At 34.4% G+C, this 19,457-nt stretch overlaps 1 protein-coding gene across 3 annotated transcripts in view; it reads left to right on the top strand.

Moving 5' to 3' along the window:
• AEBP2 (AE binding protein 2) overlaps nt 1-19,457 on the top strand; it is a 96,559-nt gene that overhangs the window by 54,593 nt on the left and 22,509 nt on the right. Inside the window, exons 5-9 of one of the 3 annotated variants that reach the window (XM_040488751.1) lie at nt 3,275-3,399; nt 9,715-9,782; nt 12,584-12,697; nt 15,312-15,338; nt 15,876-17,471. In XM_040488751.1, the coding sequence (XP_040344685.1) occupies nt 3,275-3,399; nt 9,715-9,782; nt 12,584-12,697; nt 15,312-15,338; nt 15,876-15,921 (380 nt within the window). In that variant the 3' untranslated portion in view covers nt 15,922-17,471. Of the gene's footprint in view, nt 1-3,274; nt 3,400-9,714; nt 9,783-12,583; nt 12,698-13,191; nt 14,620-15,311; nt 15,339-15,875; nt 17,472-19,457 lie in introns of those variants that run through there. The other 2 variants (XM_040488750.1, XM_040488752.1) reach the window with 2 other exon arrangements.

The raw sequence follows: 19,457 nt of genomic DNA, 5'->3' as shown, positions 1-19,457 counted from the left end.
TAATCCAGACTAGAAGGCTTGTCTCTAAAATGTTCAATTTTTTTTTGTTACTACAAAGCTACAGTCGACAAATGAACAAACCATGGGTGACAAACTTTTCTAAGCTCTCTTTTAAGTTTCTTATTTTTGAAATAAATGTTTATTTTTCAAAGTTGGCTATTGAATTTAGGTTATGGATCCATTTTCCTTTTGACTTCCTTTTAGAAAAACAGAAATTACATCTGTTTTTTTTTTTTTTTACTTGAATATTGATGTGGTACTTGCAATCACACAAAGCTGGGAATCACTTTCCCGCCTCTCTGACTCAGTAGCCTCATTACTATTTTCATCTCTGTGTATACGTAGTGTAATCAGTTAAACTTACTGACTGTTTCGTATTATTTGGTAGTATCTATGCAATTTGCTAGTTCTTTTAAAGAGAATGGGTTAGTTAAATATCTAGTTCTTTCTTAGAGAAGGAGGGACTGGTGCCTGCTTAAGTATATGGCCTCTTTTGAGAGTGTTGTTTTTTCCAGTATTAACTAGTAAAACAGGCTGTGTAGGGAGAGTGGTGGGGAAAAACAATCTTTTTGTTTCCTGTTTTATGGGGGGAGAATAAAGATAATCCTGAGTATATGAGCTTTAAAAGATTCAGGAGCTGTCATTGTGAGCAGTCCCTATTAAGATTTGAATGGCAGGGTTGCTGCTGTTACAGTCCATTCCTTCTTTAAAAATGTGCCTATCTGTAGCAGTGTAGTAAAATCATCACTTTGCTAGTGCCTTCCTCATGTGATTCAGAAAGGTCATTTTCACTTAATTGGGAGAGAAGTATATCAATGAACAGTAGAACTGCAGCTTAAGTCATTTTCTCTTTGATACAATTTATAAAATTTATTTCAAAGCTTTTCTGTTTTAACATACTTCAAAGTAAAGTGGAAAGAAGAGTACAATAAATACTTGCATATCCTTCATTTAGAGAATATGCCATATTTGCTTTATCTCCCTATATATGTAGTTTTTTTGTTCTGATTACAACATAGATTCTAAGAATGCATCTCCTAAGAATATTCTTTTACATAACTATAGTACTGTTCTTGGGAAGGATACCCATAATACCATACCTGAAGGGCAAAAAAAGAAATCAGATGGTATGTTTAATTCTGAACCACAGGAAAATAGAGCCTCTATTTTTGTGGTCTCCAGAAGTTTTTGATTGTACAGCTCATCAGTTAGAAAAAAAAAATGCTTGGGCACCCTATCCCGACATGTACTTACACAGTACACACAGGTAATGCTGCTGATGCAAGTTATAAAACAATTACCAAGAAGGATATATGAAAAAAACATTGAGATGGAATAAAAAAAGTAGTGATATTGTTTTCTTCCCTTACCCTAATGGATCATGACAAGACCTGCTTTGGAGACTATTATTTTAGTTTCTATTTTTCTTAAGTGCTTATCATGCTCAGGAAAAAGCGTATTTGGAGAGCATGGACAGAATAGAGTACGCTTTATTTTCCTGTCAGTAGCCACAAATCTAACAGGAAGGGAATTTGTTTCTCAGTGTTTAAGTAAAATCATGACTTTTTTTTTTTTTTTTTTAAGTTTATTTGTTTTTGGGACAGAGAGAGACAGAGCATGAATGGGGGAGGGGCAGAGAGAGAGGGAGACACAGAATCGGAAACAGGCTCCAGGCTCTGAGCCATCAGCCCAGAGCCCGACGCGGGGCTCGAACTCACGGACCGCGAGATCGTGACCTGGCTGAAGTCGGACGCTTAACCGACTGCGCCACCCAGGCGCCCCAAATCATGACTTTTTTATTTCATAAATGTCAGATATTTTTTTCTTACTGATTTCCTGTTGTATTCCTAGTGTTGTGGGTTCTGCTAGTTTATTACTTGATGTTGTTTTGCTTATTTCCTTTTGAAGAAAGATCCAGTAAAAAAAAGAGCTATTTAGGTTGTTGTATTGAGTATGCCAACTGGTGAAACATTTCCCCACAAAAGCTCTGGTGGATTTGTGTAGGTGTTCTGAGAACTCCATGATTAGTAGAGGAAAATCCACTTCATATAGTAGTAAATCAGAATAATGTGGTAAATCAGCATACATGTAATTCAGAATATGCTGTAGCAGGAAATCAAGCCCTCTCTTTTAATGTCAATAAAATGTAATTCTTAATTACATATGATCTTGAAAAATTACATGTATTAGCTCCACAATTGTAAAATAAATTCATTTTCCTTGTTGTGAGCAATGTTCTTATTAGGAATAAAAATAGCACAATTTATAATAATACTAGCGGGATGAAAATAGAAATTTAAAAAATGTTCTTACCAAATTAAACCTTTAGTGTATAATTTTGTGATTACACTAAAGCTTACTCGAGGTTTGTGAGTTTATTTTTAAAAGTAGTATAAGCTTATTAATATAAACTGCTTTGTGACTTATGAAGGCATTTTTCACATGCATTTCTTTTTCCTAAACTATAGCTGTTATCTCCGTTTCACAAATAAGGAAACAGGCCAAGTAGATTAAGCAGTTTGCCTAAAGTTGCACAGCTAATAACTGGTGGAGTTGGGAGTTAGAAAGAATTTTGGCGGACTCATTGGCATTCAAGGATGTATTCATAATTTTCTTAGATTGTTGTTGGAAGAGTTATTTACAGTCAAGAAAATAATTGTCAAGAACTCCAAAATAATATTACCAGTTTGTCAAATTGTGAATTTTTTTTTTTAAGTTTATTTATTCAGATAATCTCTACACCCAGCGTGGGGCTTGAACTCATGACCCTGAGATCAAGAGTCGCATGCTCCTCCCACTGAGCCAGCCAGGTGCCCCAAATTTGGAAAATTTTTGATTACATGTTTATAGAGTATTCCTGACATACATGTTATATGTTTGGCTGTGGTGAATTAGATCTCAGTGTGTTGATAGATGGAGATACTCATCAGATTGTTGAAAATGCAGGACTGGTGCTCAGGCAGGATGCAGGAGTAAAATATGAAGTTACATGGAAAAGATAGCGAAATGTGGAATCATGAGGTCTGAGGTTACAACCTCCCACACCAAATGGCACAATTAAGCCACATTTACTCATTAGCTTTTGTATATTCTTCTTGTCAGCTAGAACCCATGTTCTGAAAGCAAAATAAAATTTTTTATTTAAACACCAGATATTTGTTAATTGTTTTAACCCTTACTTATTACATTTTTTGTAGAAAATGGACTATTTGGCTGTTTGGCAAATTGTTACATTTTTCTAAATATTCTTTACTTCTTTTGTGTTGACTTTTAGCACGACCACATGATTTCTTCGATGCACAAACACTGGATGCGATAAGACATCGAGCCATATGCTTTAACCTCTCAGCTCATATAGAAAGTTTAGGGAAGGGACACAGTGTTGTTTTTCATAGTACTGTAAGTATTTGTTTTTGTTTTTTAATTATCTATGTAGGTCTGCAAGAACATGTATTTTGACTTTCACAATCACATTTCTAAACTGCTCAAAACCTTAGAATATATATTTTAACAAAATCAAAAAGTTCTGCTTTATCAGTATTTTAAAAATTACTTGTATTGTTGGTTGTAAAACAAATACAGTTAACTCTTAAGCAACATGGGTTTAAACTGCACAGATCCACTTACATACAGATTTTTTTCAATAAACATAGTAAAGTACTGTAAATGTATTTTTTCTTCCTTATGATTTTAGTGTTTTCTTTTAGTTTACTTTATTGTCAGAATGTAGTATATAATACACATAATGTACAAAATATGTGTTAATCGACTGTTTATGTTTTCGGTAAGGTTTCTGGTCAACAGTAGGCTGTTAGTTTTTGGGGAGTCAAAAGTTATATGTGGGTTTTTGACTGGGTGAGTGGTTGGCAGCCTTAACCTCTGGGTTGTTCAAGAGTCAACTGTATTCCCCACAGTTCAACATTTTGATGATTCAATTGAATATTTTAGCCTTTAATTTGAGCTATTTAGGAATATTAGGGTGACTTTTGGGCTTGTAGGCATTTGCAGATCAGGCTTTGACCTTATAATTAGGTGTCTTTTCTGGTTTCCTCATTTGTAAAGTTAGAGTATTAGACTTCTTTTAAGTCTTATCCCTGAGTGCTTACATGCTTTTCCTTCAGCCTCAGAAACACATCTAAAGTTGGTATTAAACAGAAATAAGATAATGGCCATCAAATTAAAGATTTATGGAAGAGGGATTTTTTTTTTAAGTTTATGTATTTATTTTGAGAGAGAGAGAGATGGAGACATTGTGAGTGGGGGAGGGGCAGGGAGAGAGAATCCCAAGCAGGCTCTGTGCTGCCAGCACAGAACCCACCATGGGGCTTGAACTCATGAAATTGTGAGATCAGCCTGAGCCAAACCAAGAATCTGATGCTTAACTGACTGAGCCACCCAGGTGCCCTGAAGGAGGGAATTTTTATTTATTTATTCTACTGATGTAGCCCAAGTTTCTGTAATTGTTCCTGACACACAGTAGTCCGTTTATTTGCTGAATGACTGTGTTGTTCAATATAGGAAAATTTGAAAAAGCAGTAACTATTTTTGGTTAGCTAGGAGGTAACAGAGTTACCTCTGTTTGGTAACTATACCAGAGTTTGGTAACTATACCAAATTTGAAAAAGCAATAACTATTTTTGGTTAGCTAGGAGGTAACAGAGTTGTTCTTTTTCCCGGGCCCTTTGCTGTTTTATTATGCAGTCATCTTTATTATTTTTTTAAGTGTTTTTAAAAAATGTTTATTTATTTTGAGAGCGGGGGGTGGGGGTGGGGAGGAGAGGAGCAGAGAGAGAGGCAGAAAGAGAATCCCAAGCAGGTCCCATATGCAGTGTGGAGCCCAACGTGGGCCACGCTTGGTTTTGCGAACCGTGAGGTCATGACCTGAGCTGAAATCAAGAGTCAGATGCTTAACCAACTAAGTCACCCAGGCACCCTGAGGTGTAAATTTTAGGTCAGACCTTGTTGATTTGAATCTCTGGAGAAAGAGATTGTTTTGACTCTTGAAATATAAAATATACTAAATTTAGGTTTTAGTATTTAGATCAATCAGAATACACAAGGATAAAATACAAAAGATCATATTGATACCAATTTCTCTGCTGGTTTGAATATCTGTTTTTTCCATCTCTTGTAACCTAGAGGTTTTGTTGCATTGCATTTTTACTTTTTCATTTGTGTATACTTCCAATGAAAAATTCCCAGTTTTGACTATGATTGCCAGAATTAAAGGCAACAAATGTAGAAGATTAGACACAAAGCAAGGGAACCATTGCTCTGAGATTGGAGCACATGAGAGGTGTGAGTTTGGGTTTGAGGAAAGGTGAAACTGTATATTCTCTATAAAGAAAAATTGGATTAAAAAAAATATTGGAGGGGCACTTGGATGACTCAGTCTGTTAAGTGTCTGACTTTGGCTCAGGTCATGATCTCACGGTTCGTGAGATCAAGCTCCCCCACATCAGGCTTTGTGCTGACAGCTCAGAGCCTGGAGCCTGCTTTAGATCGTGTGTGTGTGTGTGTGTATGTGTGTGTGTGTTTGTGTGTGTGTGTCTGTGTGTGTGTCTGTGTCTTTCTGTCTCTGTCTCTCTCAAAAATAAATATAAAAAAACATTGGAAATATAGTTATCTAAATAAGAATAAAAGGATTGAAAGGAAAAACAGATTTTGTGAAGACCAAAGTTAAAATGGCTGTAAGGGGAATTTTGTTGGGATTCAGCAAGATCAGGGGCTTGTTCAGCAGTGATGGTTGAAGTCCTCCTTTGAAGTTGGTAACGTAGGCTTATGATTTGGTCTATAATTGTTCTTCTTTTCAAAGGTCAATAAGTAAGTTGTGGTCTCCAGACCCATAGTATGGCATTAGTACTCATTTGTCCATTCACTTAAATACTGAGCACCTGCTTTGTACTAATGTTACAGCAGAGAACAAAACTGATTAAAACAAAACAATAAACTATGTCTAGTGGAAGAGACATGATAAGATGAAATAGTAGAGGAAGTGAGGGTATGAACCATTCAGTTATTAGGGGGATGAACATCATCGCTAGAGGGAAAATCAAATATAGAATTGCAAAGTGGGAATATGCCAAGTATGTTTGAAAATAGGCCAAGTATGCACGAAAGCAGAGAGAGTAAGAGTTAAGTCAGAGTGGGGAGAACCTTGTTTGACTAAGACTGTGGCTTTTATTCTTTGTGTGATGGGAAGCCGTTGAAGAAATTTGAGTAGCCATGGTCTGATGTTTTTTTTTTTTTTATAATAATTTTTATTGAGGTGTAATAAATAAAACTGTACCCACTTAAACAGTTATCTATTGTACTTACCTGTGAAACCACTACTGCCGCCACAATTAAGATACAGAACATTCCCATCACTCAAAGGTTTCCTACTGTAATTTTATAGTTCATCTCTGCCTCCATCCCCTACCCTGGTGAACTCACTGATCTCTTTTCTCTTGTGGATTTTTTTTTTTAATGTTTAGTTCTGAGAGAGAGAGAGAGGGTGTTCAGGCAGGGGAGGGGCAGAGAGAGAGGGAGACACAGAAGCTGAAACAGGCTACAGGCTCTGAGCTGTTGGCACAGAGCCTGACATGGGGCTCGAACTCACAAACCCTGAGGTCATGACCTGAGCTGAAGTCGGATGCTTAACCGACTGAGTCACCTAGGTGCCCCTCTTTCATGTGGATTTTAATGTGCTCACTTGTTTTGTGTGTTGAGGACAGAATGTAGGTCAGGGTGGGGGAAAGAGACATCAGCCTTTTTATCTCAGGTGAGAAAAGGCCAGAATGGTTATGGTGGAGATGCTTAGAATGGTTAGATGTGGAGAAGGGTTAGATTCTGGATATCTTTTGAAAGTACTACTAACCAGAATTATGATGGATCAGATGTCAGGTTTGGTAATGAAAGTAAGGGATGCCCGCAGTGTTTCTGGCCTGGGCAACTGGGCAAAGTAGTGGAGTTGCTATTTAATAGAGGCTTTGGGGAAAGCAGATTGGGGGAGAGGGGAGTGTCAAGAGCTATAATTTTGATACATTCAGTAGAGAATCTACTCCCTCTTTAACTTAGGCACACGGATGTAAGAGTTTGAGCTCAGAGAAGAAGTATGGCCACAGATACAAATATGTAAGTTTTCAGCATATTAGTGGTATTTAAAAGAATCAGACTGGATAGAATCATGTAGGAACTAAGTATAAATGAAGAAGTCTAAGGAGTGAGATTTGGGGCTTATCACTGATTTTAAAGGACAATAAATCTGATGAAATAATGGTTTGGTAATGAGCAAGTATCTCTACATATTAGGGAATAGTGGTGACAATGATGAGTACAGTTGTGTTTTAAGAAATGAAGCATCAACATTCACATGCTTTCATTAGAGCATCTCCCTTGTGATGAAATCCTTAGGTTCACCATGGGAGGAATAGTTATGATCAAAAAAGTGAAGGACCTAAAAATAGTGGTGATGATATTAGGAGTCTGGAAAAATTCTTTTTTAATTTTCAGAGACAAAACCATTTATGAAGATGAAAATAAGCTTTTTAGCTGTAGAAAACATTTGAGAGATTTTAAGAATATACCTATGTTTGTCATACAAGGTATGACAAGTTTTTTTTCCATAAAAACTAAGGAGTAGGGATGATTTGCATCTCAAGTGACCTTGTGGAAGCACAAGTACCTTGACTAAGGAAGAGCCACAAAAGTAGAGTGTAATCTTGAGGAATGCTTTTTGCTGAGGAAAGTGGATGCAAGAGGCATCAGTCTGGGAACAGGTCTTCGTGGACATAATAGAAAAGAAAGGAGTGGGGCACCTGGGTGGCTCAGTCGGTTAAGCGTCCGACTTCAGCTCAGGTCATGATCTCACAACTCTTGAGTTCGAGCCCCGCATCGGGCTCTGGGCTGACAACTCAGAGCCTGGAGCCTGCTTTGGATTCTGTGTCTCCTTCTCTCTCTGCCCTTCTCCCACTCACGTTCTATCTCTCTGTCTCTCAGAAATCAATAAATGTAAAAAAAAAAAGAAAAAAAAAAGAAAAGAAAGGAGTTAGGTGGACAGGTTCACCCAAGTTCCATGACTAGAAAGGTTTTGATGGAGGTGGTATGTGTTAAACAGAATCGCTTCTTTTAGCAGTCAGATATTCAATATGAACTGCAATTTTAAGTTTCCTTAGTAATCAAATAAGCATTTATAGGAAATAACTGTGTAGATAATGAAACGGTTTTGCAGAAAAATATATGTGTGAGGTGGTACTATGCTATATGCAGTTTGCCTAATTTGTCGTCTTTAATTGAAACATTTTCTTCCGAGCCTTCTCCAGAAGAGGTCAGCAGAATCCTAGTTACTAGTCAGTTGGTTTGCATTGTTTTTATATTATAATTTTTTTGTAGAGGTGTTTTGTTTCAGCATCCTCAGATTTGTCTTTAGTCTTTTAAATTAATCTTATTATCAAGTCTAGAATTAGAGTACCTAACTATTGATTTTTAAGTAATGGGAGTTACAAGTTTTATTGATGTATAAAGTGCTGTTTTTACTTTAATATAATGCTTCAACATATTTTGAGGTGGCTGTTTGCAGCTTAAAGTTGGTGAAAATACTGAGACTTGGATTATGAGAACACTACAGTGCTAATTTTGCTAATATGGAAGTTGTAAGAGTTACAAAATACCATTTTGGTCAGTTATTATTTAAGCATTATCTTAATTTTCAGAATCTAGTAATGAATGACCAATATATTACCCTTTGTTAAAAATGTTTATTTTTGAGAAAGAGACACAGCATGAACCGGGGAGGGTCAGAGAGTGAGGGAGACACAGAATTCCAAGCAGCTCCAGGCTCTGCGCTGTCAGCACAGAGCCCTACGGGGGGCTCGAACTCACGGACCGCGAGATCATGACCTGAGCTGAAGTTGAGCACTTAACTGGGCACCCCAGTATATTCCCTTTTTTATACTTTATGTTATGTAGGTCTTTTTAATTTAGGTTGATCTGTACATTCCTTATAATTGAACCTAAACACTGATTGGCTGTTTCATTTAAAGTAACACAAACCAACCAGCAAACAAAAACACCCAAGTAAACAACAAATATCTTAGTCATAAATTATAGACTTCTCCCATCTCCGCAGTTCTTTTTTCTTTACCATCTTATTCTTTAAAAATATTTCAACTAGGGGCACCTGGGTGGCTCAGTTGGTTGAGCGTCCGACTTCGGCTCAGGTCATGATCTCACGGTTCGTGGGTTCGAGCCCCGCGTCGGGCTCTGTGCTGACAGCTCAGAGCCTGGAGCCTGTTTCAGATTCTGTGTCTCCCTCTCTCTCTGCCCCTCCCCCACTTACACTCTGTCTGTCTCTGTCTCAAAAATAAATAAACATTAAAAAAATTAAAAAAAATTTTTCAACTAATAATGCATTGTTGGTTGGCAGTCTAGCTAATCTTCAGACTTTAATAGTAAAATAAATAACATTTTTCAGTCCCTTAATAAAGATAATATGGTATTAATATTTGGGCATACAAAATTTTTTCAACTCCTTTTTTCTCTGTTTCTTTTGTGAAAATATATGATCAAAAGGTGAAGCTGCTATTAAAGCAGGTCAGAACAAAATTCTGTGATAATATCTGGTCCAGGATATGAATACTTAAAAATTCTTAATTAGAATCAAAACTGCTTTTTATTGATGCATTAAAATAATGTTTTACAAATCGTTTTTATGATCTCTTATATCATTACTAGGTAATAGCTAAGAGAAAAGAGGATTCTGGAAAGATAAAACTTTTGCTTCATTGGATGCCTGAAGACATGTAAGTATTTGAAATACTGTATAATTAATAGACTCTCTTATTTTCTTTAAAAAAATTTTTTTAATGTTTATTTTTGAGAGAGACAGAGAGAGTGCGAGCTGTGGAGGGGCAGAGAGAGAGAGGGAGACACAGAATGCAAAGCAGGTTCCAGGGTCTGAGCTGTCAGCCCAAAGCCCAGTGTGGAGCTCAAACTCACAAACCATGAGATCATGATTGAGCCAATGTCAGATGCTTAACTGACTGAGCCACTCAGGCATCCTTCTTATTTTCTTTTCAATGTTTATTTTTATTTTTATTTTTAAAAAAAAATTTTTTTTTCAACGTTTTTTATTTATTTTTGGGACAGAGAGAGACAGAGCATGAACGGGGGAGGGGCAGAGAGAGAGGGAGACACAGAATCTGAAACAGGCTCCAGGCTCTGAGCCATCAGCCCAGAGCCTGACGCGGGGCTCGAACTCACGGACCGCGAGATCGTGACCTAGCTGAAGTCGGACGCTTAACCGACTGCGCCACCCAGGCGCCCCTTTAATGTTTATTTTTGAGAGAGTATACAGGTGTGGGGGTGGGGCAGAAAGAGAGGGGACAGAGGATCTGAAGTGGCTGTGTACTGACAGCAGAGCTGAAGTCAGATGCTTAATAACAGCCATTCAGGTGCCCCATAGACACTCTTATTTTTATTATGATCTTACACTCAAATATTTACTGTGTTTGAATAGTTACTGTGTTTGAATATAAAAGAATTACAGAAATTAGTCTGCAAAACATTTTGACCTGTCAGGGTTAAAGAATCTGTGAAAGTTCTTATAGTACCTGACTCAAGTTACAACCTTTACAACTAGCTGTTTCTGTTTTCAATAAAAGTTGTTGTAGCAATTTTTAATCATTTTTAGAATGTAATTATTTTTATGATTTTTAGATGACCCTCAGGCAGTATGCAAGCAGCCTTAGTTTTGCCTGTGTTTGAATCATTTAAAAAAATTCTAAACATTTTCTAGCTCACAGTGATAAAGAAGAATCATTTGGCTTGTTTTCCAAAAGCATTATATTTTTCTGGCCCTGAAAATCCTTAGGTTTTTCATGTTTTTATGTTTAATTTTCCTTTTATCTTTTTTTTTAATGTTTATTTATTTTGGAGAGAGAGCACAATTGGGGGAGGAGCAGAGAAGGAGGAAGAGGGGGAGGGGGAGAGAGAATCCTAAGCAGGCTCAGCACTGTCAGCACAGAGCCTGATGGAGGGCTCAAACCCACGCACTGTGAGATCGTGACCTGAGCCAAAATCAAGAGTCGGACGCTTAGCCGACTAAGCCGCTCAAGTGCCCCTCCTTTTATGTTTTTATTAAAATTCTTTTTGTTAGAAAAGGTAATAAAGGTATATAAATCATAGAAGTTTGGGGTAAAATCAATAAATACCAAGAATAGAATAAATGAATGGACTCTCAATTGTGTATACTTGGTTTTTCAGAAATTAATAGTATGTGGTTAACATTTATCTTTTGTTACTCAGTATTTTTCTACAGTATTGTTTCTCAGACTTCATTCTAAGGAGATGTTAATGTGATGTGAATTAAGAGTTCTTCAATAGATTTGAGAGTTTACATACATGTTAGCATATTAGTAAAGAAATCTAGCTTTTTTTTAATCCTGTGACTATCAAACTTCCATTAACGTAGAACATATTTTCCACACACATCCCCTCCATCCAGGTTTTGTGGAAATGCTACTGTAAAATATTTTGAAATGGCTGTGTAAAATTTATTTAATGAACTCCTTTTTTTGCTGAAACACTAAAGGTCCCTGTTTTTCTCTACTGTTAAAGAGATATTAAGATCAGCCAGTACACAAAATATGCAAATTATTGATGGGTTTCAATACACATCGCCTTCCTGAAAATTTGTGCCAATTATAATCCTATCCACTACATTAGAGAGCTTATTTCTCTGGTTATTAACATTGTTATCATTCTTACATTTTATATTTCTTTGATTACAAATAAGATAATTTTTAAACTGTTTTTATCTTTGGTGAATTGTTGGTTTGTATCCTTTGTCTATCGTGTTCCTTTTTCCCTGAGGAATATTCACCTTTTCATACTGATTTGTAAGAGCTCTTTTTATATTAAGGTTATAAACAGTTTCTTTAAAGTATAGTCAAATATCTATGTATTTTTAGTATTTTGGATATTGATCAGTATAAATATCAATCAAATTGTTTTTATTTGAATTTCCCGATAGGATTGAATTTCTTTGAATTCAGGATTTTGGTCATGTGCATTTTTTTAAAGTAGAGTTTAATCTACTTGAGTGTTTACTTATTTCTCAACTTGGTGTTACCATAAGGAATATAGTCAATATTACTATAATAATATGATATGGTGAGAGAGTAATTTTTGGCATTGTCGAATTACTATGTTGTATACCTGAAACTAATACAGCATTGGATGTCAACTCTACTTCAATAAAAAAAAAAAAAAAAAAAGAAAAACTCCATCAAGTCAAGCTCAAGTATGACATTTACTCATTGAACTAAAAGACAAGGCAGTGTTCTATAATATGTGTTTCTAAGTTTGATATGGCTTTGCCAGCAAAAATTCCTAATTCATTCCCAAATTCATGCCTGAAATTTCACTGTCATTTTTTTACCTGGGACTCCGCATCCCGTTGCTATTTCTTTGGCTTCTGAGAACGTTGTTAATTTCTGTGGCTCAGTCACGCTAACAGAAAAGTCTGGGTAATGTGAAGTTATATAAAGGGTAAGTTTAAAATGAATGCTTTTTCATTTATGACTTGTTTTTTAATTCATAGTCTGCCTGACGTGTGGGTGAATGAAAGTGAACGACATCAATTAAAAACTAAAGTAGTTCATTTATCAAAGCTACCCAAAGATACTGCCTTGCTTTTGGATCCAAACATATACAGGTAATTTAATTCTTGATTAGATGTTTTAATTTTTGAATCATAATCTTAAATTTCCCTAAACTTTTTGGATATAAGGTTAGGACTTAATTTTAAGTACTGAATTTCAGTACCAAGCATAGCTTGCTTTCTGGAGCTTTGTATATGGAAATTACATCACAAAAGCTTATAAATTGTAGAATCCAGAAAGATAATTATTTTGGTAAAGTTTATATGCCAACTTAATTCCAGATTTATCTTATGTAGCTTAAATTCTAATGTACATACTATTTTGAAAATAAGTGTCTTTTGTTTACATACGTAATTCTTTTTACAATACCAGACTTTTATGGATCTGGGAATATACCACAAATGCCCTAAAATACCATAAATGATGAATTTTTAAACTTCTACTCTACCCAAGCCTTTAGAACAGTTTAAATATTGTTGTGTTTGTTTTTAAGAGGTAGCTCAGTGTTCACATTGCTAATAATTTTCTGATCTGACCTTTGTTTTAGTGTGCTGTGCTTATGAAGGTATAGGGGGGGAAGGAGAAGAGACCAACATTTCTGACTATGTGCTGAGTCACTTTGCTAGGTGCTTTACATACACTTCATCCTCACAGCAGCCTGTGAAGTAGGTGTTACTATCTCTGTTTTACAGATTGGAAAACTGAGGCAAGAGTTTAAATAGCTTGCCTAAGGTTACACAGATAGGGTATGATTGAACTCCACACTGCCTCCATCCAAATGACGTATACTAGGGTGATTCAGAAAGTGGGGAAAATGCTTAAAAGGCACTCTTTATGAGCAGATTTTTATGTTTTAAAAATCAATTTCAACTTGATATGTATTTTGCATAGGAATAGGTTGAATAAGAATAAGATAGCATATAATAATTGATAATCCCAAGTGTGAATTTTAGCTGTCATAAAGAGACTCTATCCCTAGGTCAAATCCTGTAGCAGTTAAACACTCTGAAGGTTCTGTTTATTCTGTGACTCAACTTTCTGGAATGTAATTCAGTATAATAGGATTTCTATAATTTAAGATCTCTTCTGAGGGAAATTCTCACATAATGAATGGGACTTGCTTTGTGGAAACCCCCAAGATTCTTAAGTTTTCCCTATTCCCCCCAAATTATTATTTTTTAAGTTTATTCATTTTGATTGGAGGGGGAGGGCAGAGAGAGGAAGAGAGAATCCCAAGCAGGCTCTGCATTGTCACCATAAAGCCCAACTTGGAGTCGATCCAACGACTGTGAGATCATGACCTGAGCTGAAATGAAAAGTTTGATGCTTCCAACTGAGCTACCCAGGCACTCCAACCCCGCAAATTGTTTTAAAGATCTTCTAGTGCAGATGCTAATAATAAGTACAATAAAAACTTGTTTTCTGTGTGATGGAACTGTGTTCTTGAGAAATTAACTATTAACTATTGAGAAAAAACGGTGAAATTACCTCAGAGGAGAGATTGAGGGAAATCCACTATCAAAAATACGGGCAAGTCATGATTTACCTTTTTTTTTTTTAAGAAAAATAATTGAATATTCTTTATTTACTGGTACTTAATTTAGGGTTTATTTCTGCTGACTCTTTGAAGGGAGTAATTAAAATTAGCATTTTAAAAGAGTGATATTTGGGGAGAGCCACCCTGCTATTAGAACTGGTTGTAAACATCCCTTAGGCAGAGAGTTGACAAAGGGGCATGAATCTTAATTATAAGATTCAGACTAACTTTGTGTTTCTGCCCTGCATTCTACTTCTCCCTCTCTGAGGCTCTTCCTTTTTCACAGACAGCTTATTTTTGCTATTTTGTGTATATAGGAAGCAATTTAGATATTAGTGAAATTAACTTAAAAAAAAAAAAACCATTTGGGTGCAGAACTATTGTCCAAAAGAGCATAGGAATTGCATTGTATGTTCTGAAAGTGTTAAGTCTGCAATTCTAAATTGATGTCACTCTTGGGTAATGAAGGTGTTCTTAAGACATATTAAATGTATCTGTGGAGTTAATTTTCTTTAACTGTACTACTGCCCCCTGCCCCGGTCTTAACATTTAATTTTGACTCTAAATTTTCATGATTCTGCTATTCTGGAATTAGAATGGAGTCTTTCCTAAAGTGGTACAGATTAATAGAACTGGCTACATTTGCTGTGGTGTAACATGTGAGCGAGGTCTGGATTTTGATTTGGAGAACTTGTGAAATTAAGTAAAAAGAATAAAGTGATTATTCAGACTTGTTTTAGGAGAAATATTTTGTGGCTTATACACATCTCAAAATGAAAGCATGACAAACCTAAAAATAATTATTAACTTCAAAATGAAACTAAAAAGAACATATTTATTCAAGGTTTAAACATCAGTTTTAAAGTCCTAGTTGGCTAACATACATGTGTTAGGCATGATATTCTTTTTTAGAATCACATTAGCCTACATAAAAAGGATTTATTAAAAAGCTATATTATATAACTGAAATTTGCATCCATTAATGTATGAATGCTTTGGAAATAAATTTTAATGATCAGTGATTATCACACTGCCTATATCTTATTAATGTTTTTAATGTCTCTTTTGAAATACTTAATGTGTTTTTGATTCAGTCCAATAAAAGAATATTCCTTTTTCTCTTTTTCTAGAACAATGCCGCAGAAGAGGTTGAAGAGGTAAAAAATAAATAAATACATAAAAAGCAAACAAGCGGGGACACCTGCAGTCTTAGTCACTGACAATGGGTTTAGTAAAAGTTGCACATTAGAGTCATAACCCCCTTCCTTTTTTTTTTCTTAAATCCGGTATTTAGAGTAATATTTATGCTTAGTGTAAACATTCTGTGAATGAAGTAGGCTCTTCTGTGGAATATATTAATATATTACTGTATATCCACATTTTCATGGAATGGTACTGTGGGAGACTGAGCAAACACTCTTCTGGCAACTTAGTGGAACAGCTTCTTAAAGGCTTTGCATGCTTGCTGCTTTAAGCTGCTTTTTTTTCCCCCTTTAGCAATTACAGTAGTTTATATTGGAAAAAAAAACAATTACAACATGTGCCCTTAAATTACCAAAAGCACTGTAAGGATATTTGTCTTGACAGTGTCTGTTGAGTTGAAGTCATATTAGGAAATATTTAGACAATGAAAATTATCAAGAGATAATTATGATAAATAGATGTGATTGGTTGCCATTTGTGTTCTTTTGCAGAACTCTGATAAGAAAAGTGTTCAATTTGTATTTAAGCAAACAGTGAACGACATTTGCAATCAACTAAAAATTCGTCTATCGAATTAGGGCTGAAAATTTCTGTTAAAGAGTGTTGCAGTATGTCTGGTGGCTCCCTTTTCAGGACTAGGGTTTTCTCATGGAGTACAGTATGTTAATATTTACCTATATAACTAATCTGTTAACGGTTTTTGAAAAACCTCGATTTCAAATTATTTGAATAATCCTCATATTTTCATTTTAACCTATATAAGCCTCTAATTTTTTTTCTGAGGAAAGCATTTGGTTTATGAGCTGTTTTATCTTAACATAAGAAAAATTGTATTTTTTTTTTTTTTTTTTTTTAAGTATCTTCAAACTGAATCCTTTATGCACCAAAGTTGGTTTTGAAAAGGAAAATAAAATCACTTTCTTGCTTGGTAAGCAGGAAGCCATATGGATTTTTTTTAACTTACAGAAATGGAAATATGTGTAACTTGTTAGTATTGTATCAAACAAATGTTGCATAGAGATAATAGAACATTGCTTGTAAATAATTCAGCAGATTTGTAATATATTTTTATATTATGAAATGTACTGTAGATGTTTTTCTAGAGGCATGAAAGTTAAATGTATATATTATGGGTAGAAATAATATTGAAGGATATTGTAATTCACTAGTGCTGCCAGAGGAATTGTTAATAAAGCACCTTCTTTAACAATAAATGTCTTTGCAGACTTAAGGGACTATGTACTACTGTTAATATCTATAAGAACAAAACACATTGAACATCCTTCCAGAAAGTCTTTGAGGGAGGACCTATACCCATAATAGAATTATGGCACTCATTTCTGACAGTGACCGTGAAATCAATTATTTCCTTACTGTTGGAAGGACATATTGTAAAGTATATGTGGTTATATGCAGTCAAACTGCAGAAAAATACTCCTGATTGAGGAGTTTTCACTTTACTACAGTGATATAAAAACCAGCAGTTTTTACACTAAATTTTTTAAAGAAAAGAATAGACAAAAATATAGAATTAAGCCTTTGGTTCCAAAATGGGAAAGGTTCCATGATACATAAATCATTTCTCATTTACTTTAAAAAAATTTTTAAAATAATAAAAATTATGGGAGACTTTATTCGTTAACAGTGGGGTAAAGAGCTATCTATATACATGAAATGAGTCATATAAAATTAAATGAAGTGCAAATAAAAGCACTGCTACTATAAGACATTCTGGAATGGTTGTTTAATAAGGGTATTATCCATTTGATCTGTAGCAAATGTGATTTATTTTTTAAAAAGAAAAGGAAAGCAGTGTGTTTTACTTTTTTTGTTTTCTTTTGCTTAAGCACTTCATCAATTGCTTTATTCTGTATCTACGAAGTAATCTGCGATCTCCTTTGTTCTTTTAAAATTTTGATTTGTTATAAAATTGCCAAATAGAAGTGTTTCAGATATATAGTTTGTACCTGTATTTTTTATTTTATTGCCTCATGTTCTTGTAAGTCATTCTTAATTGACCGATGATTGTAGACCTTGCCTGAGTATTTTTTCTAATAAAACAAAGCAAATCACATTTAGCTTCAAAATTGTAACAATTCAATTGAATTTTAAAACGACATCTGAAATATACATCTCATTTTCTTTAGGGGCACAGCAAATAAATTAATTTTTTCGTGTAGAAATATTTAGATGTCAAAACCTAATTTCATGGTTATTGATTAGCTAGCCTCTGAGTACTGAATCTCTCATGGTACTTTGCTGCTTATCTGACTTCGGTCTGATACTATATTAACACACCAAAAAGAATATGGAATTGAAATAGTTTTGTAACTTGTATATATACACACATACAATTAAGATTGGGAAATAAGTGTGAAATTTTTAACTTATAATAGTTCATTTAGTGATGTTTACTCTTTTATATTGTTCCTCCTGACCCCTATATGTGACATATTTGTAATATGGCACCTGAAATAATCTCTTACTCAAAATCCATTGTCTAGTTCAGCAGCAGACAAACTGCAGCCCACAGGTATATCCATTCAGGAGAAAGTATGACTGCTTTCTCCCTGTAGTAGCAGAGTTGGGTAGTGAGAACTTAGGGCCTGCAAACCTAAAATATTTACTCTCTGACCTTTTAAGGAAAAATTTGCCAGTTCCTGGTATAGTTGATAAAATTTTTGGAAAAATAAACCTAAACCACACAACTTAATCTACATTTTGATTTGATAATGTTAATTTTGGTAATACACCAGTACAGTAAAGTTCAGTAAAAGTTGTTTATTTTCAGTAAATATTGCCATATTAGGTATCTGCAACAAATGGTGTTTTTAAAAAAAATTTTTACATTGAATTTCTCAATTTCACCATTTGTGTTTTTGTATCTTTAGGACTAAATGAGATTTTGTAAGTCAAGTTTATGTTTAAACCATAAGGCACATTTGCTCTATACAAAAGAATTTTGGAAGTGGAAAATATTGTAAAATTTAAAGTTGTTTATTTTTCTAATAAACTTTTTCATATATAAATCTTCCCTAAAGTGGACACATGACTTCTGAATTTCAGATGAAAGGAAATTAAGATGGACAATAATTAACTCTCAATGCGTATTTTAAGATTTGTTTAACTCTGATTGAAAGCATTGATAATCATGTCAGTAAATCTTTGACTGTAAAACTTTTTTCCCTTTCACACCTTAATAAAATGTTTTAAATATGCAAGTACTCTTAAAAGGATAGAACTTGCCACAATTACTTAAAACATCTTTTATTGTTTGCTATTTGAATTCTTGTTTTAATAATATATGATCAACAGAAGTGTTAGATACTTGGATAAAATTTTAAATGGAAAAATATGGTTGGAGTCTGTAAAATAGTTGGGTGCTTTCTGTATAAACTTTTTTTGTTGTTGTTGTTAAACCTTTAATACCACTGCATAGTTCTCTAAAAGGCAGACACAAATTCTTGGTTTAGGTAGATTCTCAGTACGAAAAACTGATACTTATCTGTAAAGAAGGCCTAGGGTTGTAGACCTACAAAGAGATGCTAATATACATACATAGTCTTTTTTAGAAAAGTAGTTAAGTCATATATGTTATTTGAATTTTTTTTTTTTTTAAGATTTTGTTTTTAAGTAATGCCCAGTGTGGGGCTTGAACTCACAACCCCAAGATCAAGAGTTGCATGCTCCCCCGACTTAGCCAGCCAGGCACCCTGAATGTTGTGGGTTTTTGAGAGAGGAAACAGTACATTTTGAAAATTAAAAATATTTTTCTAGACAATTAGAGACTATTTCTTAAAAGGATAAAATTTGTTAGAAAATTTCTTACATGTTTTTCTTTTTTAATTCTTAAAGAATCTGTGACCTGGTAGAAGGTTATATAATTCTAACATTATAGCTTTAATATAAATAAGAGCCTGCAGAATTCTTTTTTCTTTTTAGGTTAGAGTGTTTTGTCATTTCCAATGGTTATGAGCCTCAGAGCCTTAAAAATGTAATGAAATGCTGTATTCTTATTTTTAATTAAAAATTTTTTTAACATTTACATACTCCAGTCAGATTTTTCTGAATCA

Source organism: Herpailurus yagouaroundi, unplaced genomic scaffold, assembly GCF_014898765.1.
Source record: "Herpailurus yagouaroundi ecotype Mexico unplaced genomic scaffold, PumYag 166, whole genome shotgun sequence".
In the NCBI taxonomy this organism is placed as follows: Eukaryota; Metazoa; Chordata; class Mammalia; order Carnivora; family Felidae; genus Herpailurus; species Herpailurus yagouaroundi.
Note: the sequence above shows the minus strand (reverse complement) of the source record. Positions and strands in the feature narration are given on the sequence as shown.